This window comes from Thunnus albacares, chromosome 2, assembly GCF_914725855.1.
Source record: "Thunnus albacares chromosome 2, fThuAlb1.1, whole genome shotgun sequence".
In the NCBI taxonomy this organism is placed as follows: domain Eukaryota; kingdom Metazoa; phylum Chordata; class Actinopteri; order Scombriformes; family Scombridae; genus Thunnus; species Thunnus albacares.
The window spans coordinates 28206004-28223179 of record NC_058107.1 but is presented as its reverse complement, the minus strand read 5'-3'; the positions used below and the strand labels follow the sequence as shown (position 1 = coordinate 28223179).

The 17176-nt window shown below is 37.0% G+C and overlaps 2 protein-coding genes across 2 annotated transcripts; both read left to right on the top strand.

Moving 5' to 3' along the window:
* The first annotated feature begins 2285 nt into the window (after window positions 1–2285).
* On the top strand, window positions 2286–6341 carry LOC122970972 (granzyme A-like). Its single transcript, XM_044337373.1, has 5 exons — window positions 2286–2485; window positions 2685–2826; window positions 3634–3778; window positions 5753–6028; window positions 6143–6341. The coding sequence occupies exons 1-5, from the start codon at window positions 2422–2424 to the stop codon at window positions 6302–6304; spliced, it is 789 nt and encodes a 262-aa protein (XP_044193308.1). The 5' UTR covers window positions 2286–2421; the 3' UTR covers window positions 6305–6341.
* A 1112-nt stretch (window positions 6342–7453) lies between these two features.
* Window positions 7454–12780, top strand: LOC122969953 (granzyme A-like). Its single transcript, XM_044336007.1, has 6 exons — window positions 7454–7492; window positions 9450–9453; window positions 9643–9784; window positions 10667–10811; window positions 11003–11272; window positions 11381–12780. Exons 1-6 carry the CDS (start codon window positions 7454–7456, stop codon window positions 11540–11542), a joined length of 762 nt encoding a protein of 253 aa, XP_044191942.1. The 3' UTR covers window positions 11543–12780.
* Window positions 12781–17176: the final 4396 nt, after the last annotated feature.

Sequence of the window (17176 nt, the reverse complement as noted above, 5' to 3'; positions counted from 1 at the left end):
CTTCTTCTACCACCTCCTCAATATTGCAAAGATCAGGCCCTCTCTCACACACCCTGCTGCTGAAACATTCATCCATGCCTTCATTTCTTCCCATTTTGACTATTGCAACTCACTCCTCTACGGCATCAGTGCAAGCTCCATCAACAGCTTCCAACTGGTCCAGCTCCATTAGCTTCCTGTCTCCTACCGGATCAATTACAAAATCCTGGTCATCACCTACAAAGCCCTTCACCAACTGGTGCCTCCATATCTCACGGACATCCTCTCCACCTAACAACCATCTCAGTCCCTCAGATATACTACTGGCCTTCTCTGCACCCCCAAGTCCAACCTTCACAGTTTTGGGGAGCCTTCTCTAGGGCAGCTCCCAGGTTCTGGAACTCCCTTCCCCAAGACATCAGAGACTCAGAGTCCCTTATTGTTTTCCAATCACACCTAAAGACCCATGTCTTCTCCACTTCCTTCTCTTAGCCCCACCCCCATCCTCGTGTGTCAGGTGACAGGTGACAGGTGAAGCAACAGTTACTGAGGTGGTGGGGTTTAGTGAACAGCAATCAAGTTTGCATCCATCCTACCTCCTCTTGGAGTGGCTTCATTGTTAACTATGTCATCCATTGTTATCTATATTGTTCTGCTACTGTAGCTTGCTAAGTAGTTTTCACATGCACTTAGTAGCAGCGCACTGTGGTTAGATGTTATAGGTCAACTTATGTGGGCTGGTGGAAGCTCCTGTCCGCAGTTGAACTGTTTTGGTTTTTTAAATTTAAATTATAATTTCTATTTGCTTAAAACAACTACTACTACTACAATCTTTCCACATACGCTGTGATAACTGCAGAACTATCCCTCAGGTACTAGTAGACCTGGTGGGGAATCTCTGGCAAAAGGAGGAAGTTTTTTTTTCATGCTGCATTTAAAATGAAAGCAAAACATCAAAGTGGCATTATTCAACCTGTCAACCATATATAAACAAGATGAAACTGCAGAGTATTATAAGCTATTATCGATTTAATTTTTTTCTTGACACATAATATGACAAACAAAACCTCACACATAGATTATCCAGTTAGTTTATTTCAATAAAGGTTGATGCCTATTGATCAACATTGAAAGTATGTGAAAGGGTCCAGATTTAGCCAAAAAAAGGTCAATTTCATCACAATGTCCCTGGCCACATGAAGAGAACCAAAGCCTTGACTAAAACCTTTATTTCAGTCAAGATATATAGAGAAAAATGTTTTTCACATCAAGGCTTAAATGGAAACATTAATGTGAAAGTGGCGACAAATTCTGAAAGTATTAGTCATATCATGAGAAGAAAAGTACTTTTCTACATTTTCTTTATTTTGCACTGTGTGTTTTGTTTCATATGGTATTTTCACTTTTCCATCAGGCCTATTAAGGCATGTTGGTCAAATTCCATATGGTTACTTTCAAAACATATTTGCTGTTGCAATTAGTTGTACAGAAACTTACTTTTTAGGAGTCAGTGTTAATAGTGCTAACCTAATGTGTCAAATGTTGTCAGGCCTCTGGTATTACACTCATTTGTGTGTTTTGGACCCCAAACAAAATTCTGCATTTCAGAGAGAAACACACATTTACAGTATTCTGATTTAAATCAAAATGTTTCTCAGTTGTGAAGCCGAAGTCTAAACACAACAGTGATAATTTAGGCAATGAAATCTGTTGTATATGTGCCAAATATTTGTGACTACATATACCTTGCTGTTCTCATGCCCCTCAGACCTATATGTTTAATTTTCTATGATCCGCATATTATTCTGCATTCTGTTTTTGTGTTATTCTATAATAGAAATGTACTACAAGCAACTTATTGCTGTCTTTAGTGGCTGCTCATGTAAGACTCATATAATAAAAATCTATGTAAGATGGTTGAGATGATGGCTATTTCTTGCACAATGAAGGAAAATTAAGGTTTGATTAAATGTACAATTCATTTTTTCCAGCAGTTAGCTCTTGAGTTTTCATTTCACATCATTGATATGTTCCACTTTGTCACACTTTCCTCTGAATCAGATGTTAGTATTCAAGTAAGTCATAGCTGAAGTGTTCAAAGACCCCCAGTCTTTGGTTCCACCCATACTGAAACGTCTGCACCCTGCTGATGCGCCCTACTTCACGTAAATACAGCCTCCACCACACAGCTGTCAAATTAAAACTACTGCATGATGACTGGTAAATGACAGAAACAATTACCACAGGCTTCTAAATGAAGACAGTTCGCAGAAATTCTCATGTCCTGCTCGGGTCCATTTTGCTGACTCATGCATTTCCATGGTCCGACCACATCCTCTGAGATTAACACATAAGTGACACACATATAAGACAAGTGTTTGCATCGAGGTGAGTTTCAGTGTTCAGTGCATTTACCAACACATCAAAGAGAGAGACGAAGAAATGTTCAGCACGAGAGATCTCAGTGTTTTTCTCTCTTGTGTGGTCCTCCTCGTTGTCCAGTCCAGTAAGTTATATTTTCTATATTTGCAGAAATTTACTTGGTGATATTTTGCTCATTTAAAACATGCAAAGTAATGCTACAGGGGTCTTTCAATATTATAATGCAGCTGGTGCAAAGTGTCATGTTTTGTTTGGTTGACCGAGTCATTTATCACTTCTTTGATAAATAGAATATGTATATGAATATGAATATGTTGTCTTAGGTCATGGTGCTGAGATTATTGGAGGGAAAGAAGTGATGCCTCACTCACTGCCTTTCATGGCTCTGCTGGAGAACAAGACACCAAAATGTGGAGGGATACTGATCGATCCAAAATGGGTCCTGACTGCTGCCCACTGTGCTGAGTAAGCCTTTTACAGTACTTACCTTACTTAAAATGTCATATCTGGCACTCAAACTATAACTGATGATGTGAGATATGGTCAGAAAGTTAGATTTGTAATATACACAAATAAGTTAACACTTTACTTTAAGTCCCCCTGTTTAGCATTTATAAGCAGTATGTCTGCTTACAACTATATCATAAGAGTTATAAACTGTTTATTAAATGTTTGTATACTACTTTTAAATGCTACATAGGTGGTCAAAGTGTTTCTTTTCCTCTCGTGATTTTGCGTGTTAAGATTTAAGTTTTCCATAAATTAACTTGGTACACAATCTTTTTTTGATCCACCAAGTCATGCATATAGATGAATCTGCTCTGAATAGGGACATTTAAATTAATTTATCGATGTCTAATGATGTCAGTATACTGCATTTACTGTATTAATATTATATTGTTATAGAAACTTCTAAACCTAATTTAGAAGATCTATTAGGGCCGACTCATATAAATTCAACTGTGGAGGAGCGAAAATAAACATTACTATTTTATATCAGTCAGTTTAACACTTTCAGCAGTTTAAACTAAACATTTAAACTAATATATTGATGTCTAATTGTTTCAGTATACTGCATGTACTCTATTAATCTGCATTCAACACTATTACCACTGAAGTGTCAACTCTTCTTCACTCTTGGCAGGGGAAATGCAGTAGATTTCTCATTGTCTCAAAGGCCACATTCTGATCTTATTATGTGTGATAGAGTAATCTGTTTATCATCATTTTATTCACTTCTTGCATGTAAACCTGTGTCTAATGCTGTTTCAGTATCAAGAGGGTGTGGCTGGGGGTGCACTCCATAGAATCACAGAAAAAGGAGAAGGGTTCGAGGCAGATCCTACAGGTGAAGAGTCGGTTTCCTCATCCCTGCTATGATAAGACAGAGAATGTCAACGACCTCATGTTGCTCAGGGTAAGGTGATTCAACAATAACTACAGTTGTTTGTTTCAATCTGCAGAGGTGCATGAGTGGTTAATCATGATTTAGAAACATGTTGTCATTAAACAACTGACAACATTTCTTAATACAAGCAACTTTAGTCTACATTGTATGCAATTTGGCTTCAGAGCAAATCAGTCCACCGAAAGTGCTACCTTGCACTTAATAGAGCAAATTAAATCATGTCTTGACAAAGGAGGAGTAGTTGGTGCTGTATTTTTAGATCTACGTAAAGCAGCATGATGTTTTAATATCGAAACTCTCTAAATTTAACTTCTCATCTAGAGCACTGGCATGGATGTCTTCATATTTATCTAATAGGATACAATGTGTTAAAGTTGATGACACACTGTCCAGTAACATGAAGTGCACAATGGATGTTCCACAAGGGTCAGTGTTAGGTCCCTTATTATTTAGCCTATATATTAATGACGTCATGATGTGTCATGATGCAGAGCTACAAATGTATGCAGATGACACCATTGTGTACACACATGCAAAAACAGCTGAGTTAACTCCTGCTAAGCTAACAATTGCATTGGAAAGGATCACACATTGGTTTGATCAATCATGTCGGAGTCTAAATGTAAACAAGACAAAAGGTATATTTTTCTCTAAAACCACGGTACAACCTCCTAATGCTGATATTCTCATAAAAGGTGAAAAGATTGACATAGTTACTGATTTTAAATATTTTGGTGTGACATTGAATCCAAATTTGAAGTTTAAGAAATATGTTAAAAAAAACAGTTAAAACTGTAAAGTACAACTTAGCAAATTTTAGACATATTAGGAACTGTCTCACTTTGGTCACAGCCAAGATATTTATGCATGCTATGATTCTTTCCCATGTCTTACTGCATCACAAGTTGGGGGCAGGCTGGAGAAACAGCCATAAAACCTCTTGAGTCCTTATACAAACAAACTCTAAAAACTCTGGACAAAAAGCCAATGCATTTCCATCACTGTAGGGTACTAGAGAAATACAATTTACTGAGCTTTGAGAATTTTAGATTATTCTCAAATTTGTGCCTAGTTTATAAAATTTTAAATGGTTTGGCCGCTCCTCCACTATGTGACGTTGTTTACACTCGCTCAGTAGGTTCCATTAGATCCTCCAGAATATCCTCTATACATGATTGTACCATACCATTTCATTGCACTGCATTTGGCCAGTCAGATTTCTCTGTGAAAGCCACAACTCAGTGGAATGCCCTACCTGATGATATGAAGAACTGTAGTTCTATCAGTGCATTCAGAGCGAGGTTGAAGAATCTGCCACTGAGTCTGGATTTGATCTCATGGTCTTCTCAAATAATCTTGCTTTTGGTTTGACGTGCTTGCATTGTTGATTTCTTGTTGACATTGTGGGTGTATGTGATATGATGTTGTGTGTAGCTTTGTATTTTGTATTTTGTATCATGTGTCCTGTGTGTTTTTTGCTTTGTACTATTTGTTATTGTACTGTTATATGTTTTAATTGTAAGAGACTGCAGATGAAAATTAGCTTGAGGCTAAATCTGGTACAGTGCATCATTTATGTTAAAAACTGTACACTGTTTTTAATAGTTTTTGGACATCAAAGGCATTGAGGAGTAGGTAATATTAGACCTTTGATGCACACTCACTTGTAAGTAGGATCAGTTCATTGTTTGACTGAAATTTAGTCCAACTCAAATAAGTGCCACTATATAGTCAGGCTGTCACTTATCTCTAAATAATATCCAAAATATAAAGTCTTTCTTTTCACCCTTGATCTGGAGGAAGTTATCTTCACTTCTTGTTCACTTCTTGTTGCGCTGACTACTGTAATTCCCTATATATTAGAATTAGTGTTGGCACTAGTAGGTATTGATATTATTCAGTCTTCCTTGTTTGTGTTCTTTGTTCAAACTCTAAAGACCTGCCATAAATAAGTAATGCTCCTTTTTTCCCTCAAAATTTCAGCTCAAAAAATCGGCAAAGCAGACTGAAACAGTGAAATGTCTTGATTTGGGTAAAACCGTCAAAGAACCAGCAGCTGGCTCCTTCTGTATGGTGGCTGGATGGGGGAAAACAAAGAACAATGTCCAAAAAATGTCTGATGTCCTGATGGCTGTCAATGTGACTGTGATCGACAGAGTGAAGTGCAACTCCCCTGAATATTACAACTTCAAACCTGTCATCACTAACAGCATGATATGTGCTGGTTCAGATGGTAAAAACAATGCTGATAGCTGTCAGGTAAGCACATTCAGGTAATTAATATATTCTGAGCATGAAGTAACCTGTAACACCCATATCACCCTAACTGCTGTGTATGTGCCTCAAAATTTCTTGTATATGCTCTCTCTTTAGGGTGATTCAGGTGGACCGCTGTTGTGCAATGGAGCGCTAGTCGGAGTCACTTCTTTTGGAGCTCCAAAGTGTGGCTTGATGAAAAAGCCTGGAGTTTACGCTTTTCTGTCACAAAAACAACTCGACTGGATCAAAAAGACAATGAAGAAGTCTGAAATATAATGAGTGCTTCCTGTTAATGATTCTTGACCATGTTAATAGCTTCTATTTCTATTCTATTTATTTTGTGCAACATTCATTATAGGTCAGTTGTTTCAACATTCTTTGTCTGACATACTCTTACAGCCCAATCAGACGGGCTCATGTACCCCTACATTGTACCCATTTGATTGATGGGAAAAGAAAAAAAAAAGATTTAGTATGTCCCAATAAATAGTATGTCAAATGCAGTATGCCAAAAGTACAAGGATGTCCTACTACATCCGGTCGCATTTTGTAGTATGCAAGCCAGCATGCTTTTCTGGCTATTCTGACCCGCAATCCTCTGTGCAGTGGAAGATGCATCACATCCACATAGCCGCCAATAAAAGCAGAGACCAATGACAGCACACTGACAGTGCAAAGATGGAAACCAGTGCAAAGACAGAAGCTGCAATGGCAGATGAAGTAGTGATGATGTCCCAATTGTATGCATACTGCATACATACTGCATGCAACAGTATTGACTTTGTAAGGGCAGCTGTAGTAGGTACTAAAAGTAAAAAGTAGAAGTATGCAATTCAGATCACAACACAAGAGTTGGCATATTATTAACTAACCGCATAAGTTTGTGGGTTATATTAAAAGACCCTGTTTACAGATAGATTTAGATTTATTTATTTATTGAATGTGTGCAGTTTGAAACATTAAAGATGCACTGCACCAGAGTTACCTTGAAGGCAATTTGTATCTGTAGTCCCCAACCAAAAACATACAACAGCACAACAACAAACAGTAAAAAGCAAAAAAAAAAAAAAAAAACAGTCACACTGCCCAAATGCAGTGTGACGAAATGGTATGGTACGATCTTTTATAGAGGATATTCTAGAGGATCTAATAGAACTTACTGAGCACGTGTACACAAAGTCACATAGTGGAGGAGGGGCCAAACCATTTAAAATTTTATAAACAAGGCACAAATTTGAGAATAATCTAAAATTCTCAAAGCTCAGTAAAGCTTTGAGTACCCTACAGTGATGGAAATGCATTGGCTTTTTGTCCAGAGTTTTTAAAGTTTGTTTGTATAAAGACTCAAGAGGTTTTATGGCTGTTTCTCCAGCCTGCCCCCAACATGTGATGCAGAAAGACATATGGGAAAGAATCATAGCATGCATGAATATCTTGGCTGCGTCCAAAGAGTATTTCTCCACGGTCAGTCCTGGATGCTATTAGAGCTTAGGTAAGGTTAGCAGCTCTGTCCTGGTCTTTATTGGACTTTGGGAGGTTACACTCCAGCAACTCCAGCCAAAGTTACTAGAAGTAGTGTTACATTTGCCAAACACGCTTTTCTCTTCCTCCATCTGAAATCAAGGGCTCACTGTTTCAAAAATTGATTAGAATTTCGAGTGGTGCAAAAACAGAAAGTTTGACAGGTGAAGTAACAGTTACTGAGGTGCCAGGGTTTAACGAACATCCTACCTCCTCTTGGAGTGGCTTCATTGTTAGCTATCTTTTTCTACATCTATCTTTATCTATATTGTTCTGCTACTGTGGCTTGCTAAGTAGGTTTCACATGCTCTTAGTAGACGCACACTGTGGTTAGAAGTTATAGGTCAACTTATGTGGCCCAAATGCAGTGCGACGAAATGGTATGGTACGATCTTTTATAGAGGATATTCTGGAGGATCTAATAGAACTTACTGAGCACATGTACACTGGGCTGGAGGAAGCTTCTGTCCTCTGCAGTTAACCTGTTTGTTTTTTTGTTTGTTTTTTTATTTAAATAATAATTTCTATTTGCTCAGAACAACTACTCTGCAATCTTTCCACGTACCCCATGGTAACTGCAGAATTGCCCTTCAGTTACTAGTAGCCCTGGTGGGGAATCTCTGGTAAAAAAAAAAAATGAAAGTTTTCTTTTTCATGCTGCATTTAAAATGAAAGCAAAACATCAAAGTGACATTATTCAACCTGTCTGTCTGTACTTGACATTTTCTCTATTTTGCACTGTATATATTGTTTTTATGTTTTTTGTTTGTTTTTAGTGTTTTGTTTCATACAGTACTTTCACTTTTCCATCAGCCCTATTAATGCATGTTGGTCAAATTTCATATGGTTACTTTCAAAACATATTTGCTGTTGCAATTAGTTGTACACAAACATACTTTTTAGGAGTCAGCATTAATAATACTAACCTTACTTGTCAAATGTTGTCAGGCCTCTGGTATTACACTCATTTGTGTGTTTTGGACCCAAAACAAAATTTAGCATTTCAGAGAGAAATACACATTTACAGTATTCTGATTTAAATCAAAATGTTTCTCAGTTTTGAAGCCGAAGTCTAAACACAACAGTGATAATTTAGTCAATGAAATCTATGTGCCAAATATTTGTGACCACATATACCTTGCTGTTCTCATGCACCTCAGACGTTTATGTTATTTTTCTAAAAGATCATATTATTCTGCATTCTGTTTTTGTGTTATTCTACAATAGAAATGTACTATAAGTAACTTATTGCTGTCTTTAGTGGCTGTTCATGTAAGACTCATATAAATAAATATCTATGTAAGGTGGTTGACATGATGCCTATTTCTTGCACACTGAAGGAAAATTAAGGTATGATTAAATGTATAATTCATTTTTTCCAGCAATTATCTCTTCCTCACAGTTTTCATTTCACATCATTGATATGTTCCACTTTGTCACACTTTCCTCTGAATCTACGATGATAGTATTCAAGTAAGTCATAGCTGAAGTGTTCAAAGACCCCCAGTCTTTAGCTGTTGCATACTGCAAACATCTGCACCCTAGATGATGCATCCTACTTCACGTAAATACAGCCTCCACCACACAGCTTTCAAATAAAACTACTGCATGAAGACTAGTAAATGACAGAAATAGTTACCACAGGCTTCACGGACAGTTTGCAGCAATTATTATGTCATGCTTCCATCCATTTTGCTGACTTGTGCATTTCCATGGTGAGACCACATCCTGAGATTAACACACAAATGCCACACATGCAGACATACAGACAAGTGTTTGCATCAAGGTGGGTTTCAGGGTTCAGTGCATTTACCATCATATCAAACAGAGAGAAGAAGAAATGTTCTGTCCGAGAGATCTCAGTGTTTTTCTCTCTTGTGTGGTCCTTCTTGTTGTCCAGTCCAGTGAGTAATATTTTCTATATTTGCAGAAATATACGTGGTGATATTTTGCTCATTCAAAACATGCAAAGTAATGCTACAGGGGTCTTTCAGTATTATAATGCAGCCGTTGCAAAATGTCATGTTTTGTTTGGTTGACCGAGTCATTTATCACCTCCTTGATAAATGAACCGTCTGAACATTTTGTCTTAGGTCATGGTGCTGAAATTATTGGAGGGAAAGAAGTGCCGCCTCACTCGCTGCCTTTCATGGCTCTGCTTGAGAACAAGACACCAAAATGTGGAGGGATACTGATCGATCCAAAATGGGTCCTGACTGCTGCCCACTGCTCTGAGTAAGCCTCTTACAGTACTTACCTTACTTAAAATGTCATATTTTGCACTCAAACTATAACTGATGATGTGAGATATGGTCAGAAAGTTAGATTTTTAATATATACAAATAAGTTAACATTTTACTTTAAGTCCCCCTGTTTAGCATTTATAAGCAATATGTCTGCTTACAACTATATCATAAGAGTTATAAGCTGTTTATTAAATGTTTGTATACTGCTTTTAAATGCTAACTTGGTACACAATCTTTTTTTGATCCACCAAGTCATGCATATAGATGAAACTGCTCTGAATAGGGACATTTAAATTAATTTATCGATGTCTAATGACGTCAGTATACTGCATTTACTGTATTAATATTATATTGTTATAGAAACTTCTAAACCTAATTTATAAGATCTATTGGGGCCGACTCATATAAATTCAACTGTGGAGGAGCGAAAATAAACATTACCATTTTATTTTTATTTATTTTTATCAGTCAATTTAACACTTTCAGCAGTTTAATTCTGCATTTAACACTATTACCACTATAGTATCAACTGTTATTCACACTTCACACACAACCAAGAAATGCCTCTTTTGTCTGTTAAACCAGTCTTTGTGTCTTAATTGTGTTTTCATGGCCTTTGTTATTATGATTGTACAGCACTTAGGTCAACTGTTGTTGTTTTTAAATGTGCTTCATAAATAAATTTGATTTGATTTGATTTGACTTGGGGGGAAAATGCAGTAGATTTCTCAGTGTCTCAAAAGGCCACATTCTGACCTTATTATGTTTGATTGAGTCATAAGTTATCATCAGTTTATTCACTTCTTGCATGTAAACCTTTAGTATATGTGAACTGTAATATAACAGATTCCTGTGTTTCATGCTGTTACAGTATCAAGAGGGTGTGGCTCGGGGTGCACTCCATAGAATCCAAAGAAAAGGAGAAGGGTTTGAGGCAGATCCTAGAGGTGAAGAGTCGCATTCCTCATCCCAGCTATGATAAGACAAAGAAAGTCAATGACCTCATGTTGCTCAAGGTAAGGTGATGTCATGATCTGGAGAAAGTTATCAACAACTTCATTGCTTGTTGCCCTAATTCCTTATCTATTAGAATTAGTGTTGGCAGTGGTAGGTATTGATATTATTCAGTCTTCCTTGTTCCTGTTCCTTGTTCAAACTCACAGACCTGCTATAAATAAGTAATGCTCCTTTTTTTTCAAAATTTCAGCTAAACAAATCAGCAAAGAAGACCAAAACGGTGAAATGTCTTGATTTGGGTAAAACTGTCGAAGACCCAGCAGCTGGCTCCATCTGCATGGTGGCTGGATGGGGGAAAACAGACAATGCTGCCAAAAAAATGTCTGATGTCCTGATGTCTGTCAACGTGACTGTGGTCGACAGAGTGAAGTGCGGTGAATATTACAAGAAAAAGCCTGTCATCACTAAGGACATGATATGTGCTGGTTCCGACGGTAAAAACAATGCTGATACCTGTAACGTGAGTACACACTCAATATATTCTGAGCAGGAAGTAACCTGTAACATCCATATCACCCTAACTGCTGTGTATGTGCCTCAAAATGTCTTGTATTTGCTCTCTCTTTAGGGTGATTCAGGTGGACCACTGTTGTGCAATGGAGCGCTAGCTGGAGTCACTTCTTTTGGACCTAAGGAGTGTGGCCAAATTAAAAAGCCTGGAGTTTACGCTTTTCTGTCACAAAAACAACTCGACTGGATCAAAAAGACAATGAAGAAGTCTGAAATATAATGAGCTCTTCCTGTTAATGATTCTTGACCATGTTAATAGCTTCTATTTCTATTCTATTTCTTTTGTGCAATGTTCATTTTATCCTAATTAGAGGCACTGTAAAGAATTTTATAGTATAGGTCAGTTGTTTCAACATTTCTTGTCTGACATACTCTTACAGCCCAATCAGATGGGCTCAGGTACCCCTACATTGTACAGTTCACTAAACCCCTCCCCTGAATAGTGACTGTCTAGTCATAGTTCAGCATCCAGAACTACACATGGTAGGCTTTGGATTTCTTACTCATCATCTAATTTGTTTTTTTCGGTTAGCTTTGGCTTTCCAAAACCAAAAACACAAGAGAAAAAGTGCAAGGAATGGATTAAACATAAGAGGCAATCATTATTATGTCCAGCTAATTATCTAACTACCTACAGTGGTAGGACCAAAAGTTGGCATTTCATTAACTAACTGCATAAGTTTGTGGCTTATGTTAAAAAAACATGTTTACAGATAGCACATAGTATTTCTCCACTGTCAGTCCTGGATGCTACCAGATCTTATGTAAGGTTAGCAGTTCTGTCCTGGTCTTTATTGGATTTTGAGAGGTTACACTCCAGTGACTCCAGCCAAAGTTACCAGAAATAGCGTTACATTTGCCAAATACAATGGTTAGTCCTCATCCTAGACGGCTTTTCTCTTGTAACATTAAAAGTGGAAACATAAAATATGAATTATGTGCACGCTAACTAGTTCTGTTCTGCAATACAAGACAATGCACTTTCTTTACTTTCTATGGGATGAATGTTAACTTTGCTCGGGACATGTAGTTTTAGCCTTAAGTCTTTTAGTATAATATCTTATTTAGCCATCAAATGCATATTATCCTTTTTCAAGGTTCTTGTTTAATACAAGTAAGCTGGACACATTTGAGTCTACTGAAGTCATTGTTGACATTGCCATTTCAGACTGTCTGAAATCAAGGACTCACTATTTCAAAAATTAATTTGAATTTCAAGTGGTGCAAGAACAGAAAGTTTGACAGGTGAAGCAACAGTTACTGAGGTGTTTAGCAAACAATGGTCAAGTTCACATCCATTCTGCCCCCTCTTGGAGCAGCTTAATTGTTATCTATCTTTATCTATATTATTGAGCTACTGTAGCTTGCTAAGTAGTTATCACATGCTCTTAGTAGCAGCACACTGTGGTTAGTGTTAAAGGTTAACTTACGCAAGTTGGTGGAAGAGCCTGTCCTCTGCAGTTGTCACTTGAAAGTTACTGATACTGTGACAATAAACAAGATCAGCATTACACCCATTTGTAATCCAATTTGTGTGTTTATTTTCCTGTTTTGTGGATGATTTTTTTTTCATTTAAATGATAATTCCTATTTGCTCAAAACAACACTTCCGCAATCTTTCCATGTACCCCGTGGTAACTGCAGAAGTACCCCTCGGGTACTAGTAGGCCTGATGGGGAATCTCTGGCAAAACGTGATAGTTTTCTTTTTCATGCTGCATTTAAATATGAAAGCAAAACATCAAAGTGACATTATTCAACCCATCAACCAGATAGATTCACCACTTCCTGCATCAAAAGCTAAAAATGACATTGAGGCTTCAGCTCGTCTTGTGAAAATATTTTGTGATAAAGGTTCATTCTCAGGCATGTCCTAATTATTGTTCCATATTGTTACTGCTTGAAAACACTTAAACCAATGACATTCTAAACTGTCACAAAGGCAGAGGCAGAAATATAAAGGGCGTCCTGTCTCTCTCTTACTGTTTCTCTTTCAAAATGCATTCGCATCACTCTTCATAGCATCACAGGTTTCAGTTCTCTGGTTTCAGGTCACGTGAGATTAGTGTTCACATTCATAACCTTTGATGTCTCGGTAAACTTGTTGTGTTTTCTTTCTTCTCCTCTTAACATCATCTGTAGATGATGCTGAAATTGCTTCCTGCGTGAGACAACTCGTGTCAATATAGAGAACATTAAGTTCTGAACCACAAAGAAAAAAAAAACACTGCATGAACTTACTCAGACCACAAAAAACAAAGTCATAGGGTATGTTTTAAAGCCCCTTACAGGAAATGTGCAAAATGTAAGTTGCATACAGCACGTTCCTTTATTTAAATACTGAAGGAGACATTCACAGTGCATACACATCAAACATGGCCATTTCCATGAAAAGGAAATGTCATCCAAAGTTGCCACAGTGGCTAATAAGTGCTCCCCACTTCTTGCAGTTTTGCAGCAAAACTTTTTTAATTTACTGCATTTGTCCTGCATCAGCTGGCACCCAGGAGAGAGACACTGCTGTGTTCGGGGATTCTTCAGTTTTTTGACAGAAATACACCCTTTAGTTGTGACCTGTGTGACACTGACACCACTGACTCTCAGTTTTCATATCACATCACTAGGTGGTGCTCTTCACTATAGTTAGTGGTACAACAAACGTCAGAATGGAGATGATGCTCAGTTTTTGCTGGTCAGTGTCATTTCACTTAGAGTAAAAATTATATTAATAAAAAAAAATGTTAAAAAAATATTTAAAATACTGTAATGTTGATTGTTTATTTGCTTAAATTCAAATTAACTATTGTAACAACAAAGATGAATGTAAAGTATACTTTTCCTTACTTTTTAGTTTTCTAACATTCATACTCAAAGTACAAAAGGTAACTTTGCATAATATGATCTCTAATAGACAATGAAGAAAACAATTAAGCAACTTGTATCCTCCAAGGACCATTAAATTATCCGTCAAAATCACATTTTTTAAGAACAAATCAAGCTACTCCATTTCAAACCCATGTCGACATTTTATCAAAATGTGTTTAGTTGCTTTCTGGCTGATGTCTGCCTTAGTGTCTGGACCAAAACATTATAAAAAAAAATACATATATGTATCACATTTCTCAACATACAGTAAATCAAGTCAAGTGAATTATTATGTAAACAGGCCAATATCACAAATCACAAGTTTGCCTCAGATAGCTTTACAATCTGTACAGCAATACTCTATCCTTAGACCCTTGATTTGAATAAGAATTATAAATAAACTGATAACACATAGGAACAGATTTGGCCATGATTGATGTCATAACACTGAATAAAAAAACAAGACTGAGAGTTTACAGTCATGCGAGAAGCTCTGTGAAGCTCTACTAAGGCCCAGCAGTGCTTTGAGCTGAATCATAACACACAGTGGTGGAAGAAGTAATAAATTATTTTATTTAAGTAAATGTAGCAATACCATAACGACAAAATACTCCATTATAAGCAATAGTCCTGCATTCAGTGTAATACCTCAGATTCACTATTGAAAACAAAATGTATTAAAAGTATCAAAAGTAAAAGTATTCATTATGCAAAATATCCCAATTTACACTGTTTTATCTATCATACATATGTTATTAGAATATTAATACTGATTAATTTAATGCACCATTTTAATGTGGTCAAATAGAGCTACTTTTAACCATTTACTGTTGGGTAGTCCAATCTTTAACAATTTGCCTTTATGAGGTGCAAAGTTGTAGTAGTAGTAGTGGTAGTAGTAGTAGTAGTAGTAGTAGTAGTAGTAGTAGTAGTAGTAGTGGTGGTAGTGGTGGTAATACTCTAGTAAAGTACCTCAAAATTGTACATAAGCACAGTACTTGAGTAAAAGTACTTTGTTACATTCCACCATTGCTAACACATCTTAGTTTAGCATATTAACATGCTAACATTCACTAATTAGCACTAAACACAAACTATGGCTGTGATACAATTCATCCTGAGGTGGACATGAATGTGTGAACTGCATTTCATGGCGATCCAATCCAACAGTTGTCAAGACATTTCACTCAAAACCAGAAATGTGAACCTCATGGTGGCGCTAGAGGTAAAGTGTGATCACAAAAGTCCTCTGGGCACCATGGGAATCTATCCAATAAATGTCAAGACTTTTCAATCTGTATCATGGTGGTGCTGTAGCATTGCCAAAAACTACTTGCCTGACAACCTGTTTCATTTCACTGAAGCAGAACTCTGTATTGGAAATAACAATTAAAAACAAAAGGGAAATAAAAACGATACTCCTTGGCAACTGACCTGCTACCCATAAAGGTGAATAAATAAATAAAAAAAACACAACCACACCCAGGAAATTCCAGCATGTCCTTTATTTGAGCAGTAAATGAATTATCACCAGCGCTGACCAGCCATCTGCCGGTGTGTTTACTCTGTTTCCATGGTCACCCACAAAAGCTTACGGGCCCACCTCAGTGCCACTTAAACTATAAAAGCTCGCCACACCCATATTAACTTATTTTGTCAAACGGATGTATGCACGAGTGCTTATGCATGATTTTGGTGGGTTTAAATAGTCACCTCTGCTGTGGGGGATAACCATCTCACACACACACACACACACACACACACACATACACACACAGGCACACACATGCACAAGTAAGTGTTTACCTGTACTTGCATCACCTGTGTGTGTTGGATGAGCTGCCCACCTTGCCTCGCCTTTCCCTCACTCACTACTCACGCAACACACACAAACAGGAGTGAAACCGTGTTTTATGAGGGTAACGGGAAACTGTTGTATCCTGCCAGGTGACTCAGAGTCATCTTTATTTATATGCTAATTGAAGGGCAAATACATGTCTACATTGTACCATGTCGGCCCAAATGTACCATCATAAGACAACCCTCTGTTTTGCAACATCCGTTTAGATAGATAAAGATAGATAAGGACCTTTTGAAGGAATAGTTTGACATTTTGGCAACAACCCATATTTGCTTTTCGATGGACAAATCTGAACCCGTCCTTTAAGGGATACGGATTGTGCCTTTAATGTACCTGACTTGCCTTTTGAAAGGGTGCATCATTTGCTTTCCACTTAAATTAATTGCACATGTGACTTTAAAATTGTAAATCTTGTAGTATGAGCATTATATTTCTGAAGTCAGATGTCATAATCAAAACACTCTTAATGGGATCAAGCATCGATGGAAGAAGTAGAGCAAACCAAAAACTATCCAAGTAAAATTTCTGAGAATAATCTCAAAATATAAATTCAGAGAATTATGAAAATGAAGACAGCTCTGAGAATAAGGGCTGAATTGTGAGTTCACTGAATTAGCAAAATCAGTCAATCCTAAAATGAAGTCTAAGATTCTGTTTGAAGTCAGAACGTAATCTCAAACATTTGACTTTATTGTCATAAATCTGACTTTTAGTTATTATTCAGCTCTGGAGCTTTAATACTTTGTACTCATAGCTTAACAGTCCATGGACGTTTTTGCCAATAATGTGATAAAATAACTTTATAATGATAATAATAATATTAATAATAATAAGAATCTTTATTTGTCGAGCACTATAAAAATCCATGTTACAAAGTGCTTCACAAAGGCAGCACAATTCAACTTGAGAGTTTAGACTTTTTGTATGAATATGCACACTTACACATGTCATGGCAATTTATGTAGAATGTGCCCATTGGAGTGGTGGACCAGTAGACTGGTGACATCTCATTCTTTTGTTCTGATGATACAATCCATAAATCATCAACTGTACCAGCTACCTTTGAAGATAACAGTCTGTTTAATCACTGCCATAGACTTCCAGGAATGAAGTCAAGTGAGGCTATCTC

Coding starts and splice junctions, on each gene's coding strand:
- LOC122969953 (XM_044336007.1), top strand. CDS start 7,454: ATGAATATCTTGGCTGCGTCCAAAGAGTATTTCTCCACG. Junction 9,785..10,666: donor ACTGCTGCCCACTGCTCTGA/GTAAGCCTCTTA, acceptor ATGCTGTTACAG/TATCAAGAGGGTGTGGCTCG. Junction 10,812..11,002: donor ATGACCTCATGTTGCTCAAG/GTAAGGTGATGT, acceptor TCAAAATTTCAG/CTAAACAAATCAGCAAAGAA.
- LOC122970972 (XM_044337373.1), top strand. CDS start 2,422: ATGTTCAGCACGAGAGATCTCAGTGTTTTTCTCTCTTGTGTGGTCCTC. Junction 2,827..3,633: donor ACTGCTGCCCACTGTGCTGA/GTAAGCCTTTTA, acceptor ATGCTGTTTCAG/TATCAAGAGGGTGTGGCTGG. Junction 3,779..5,752: donor ACGACCTCATGTTGCTCAGG/GTAAGGTGATTC, acceptor TCAAAATTTCAG/CTCAAAAAATCGGCAAAGCA.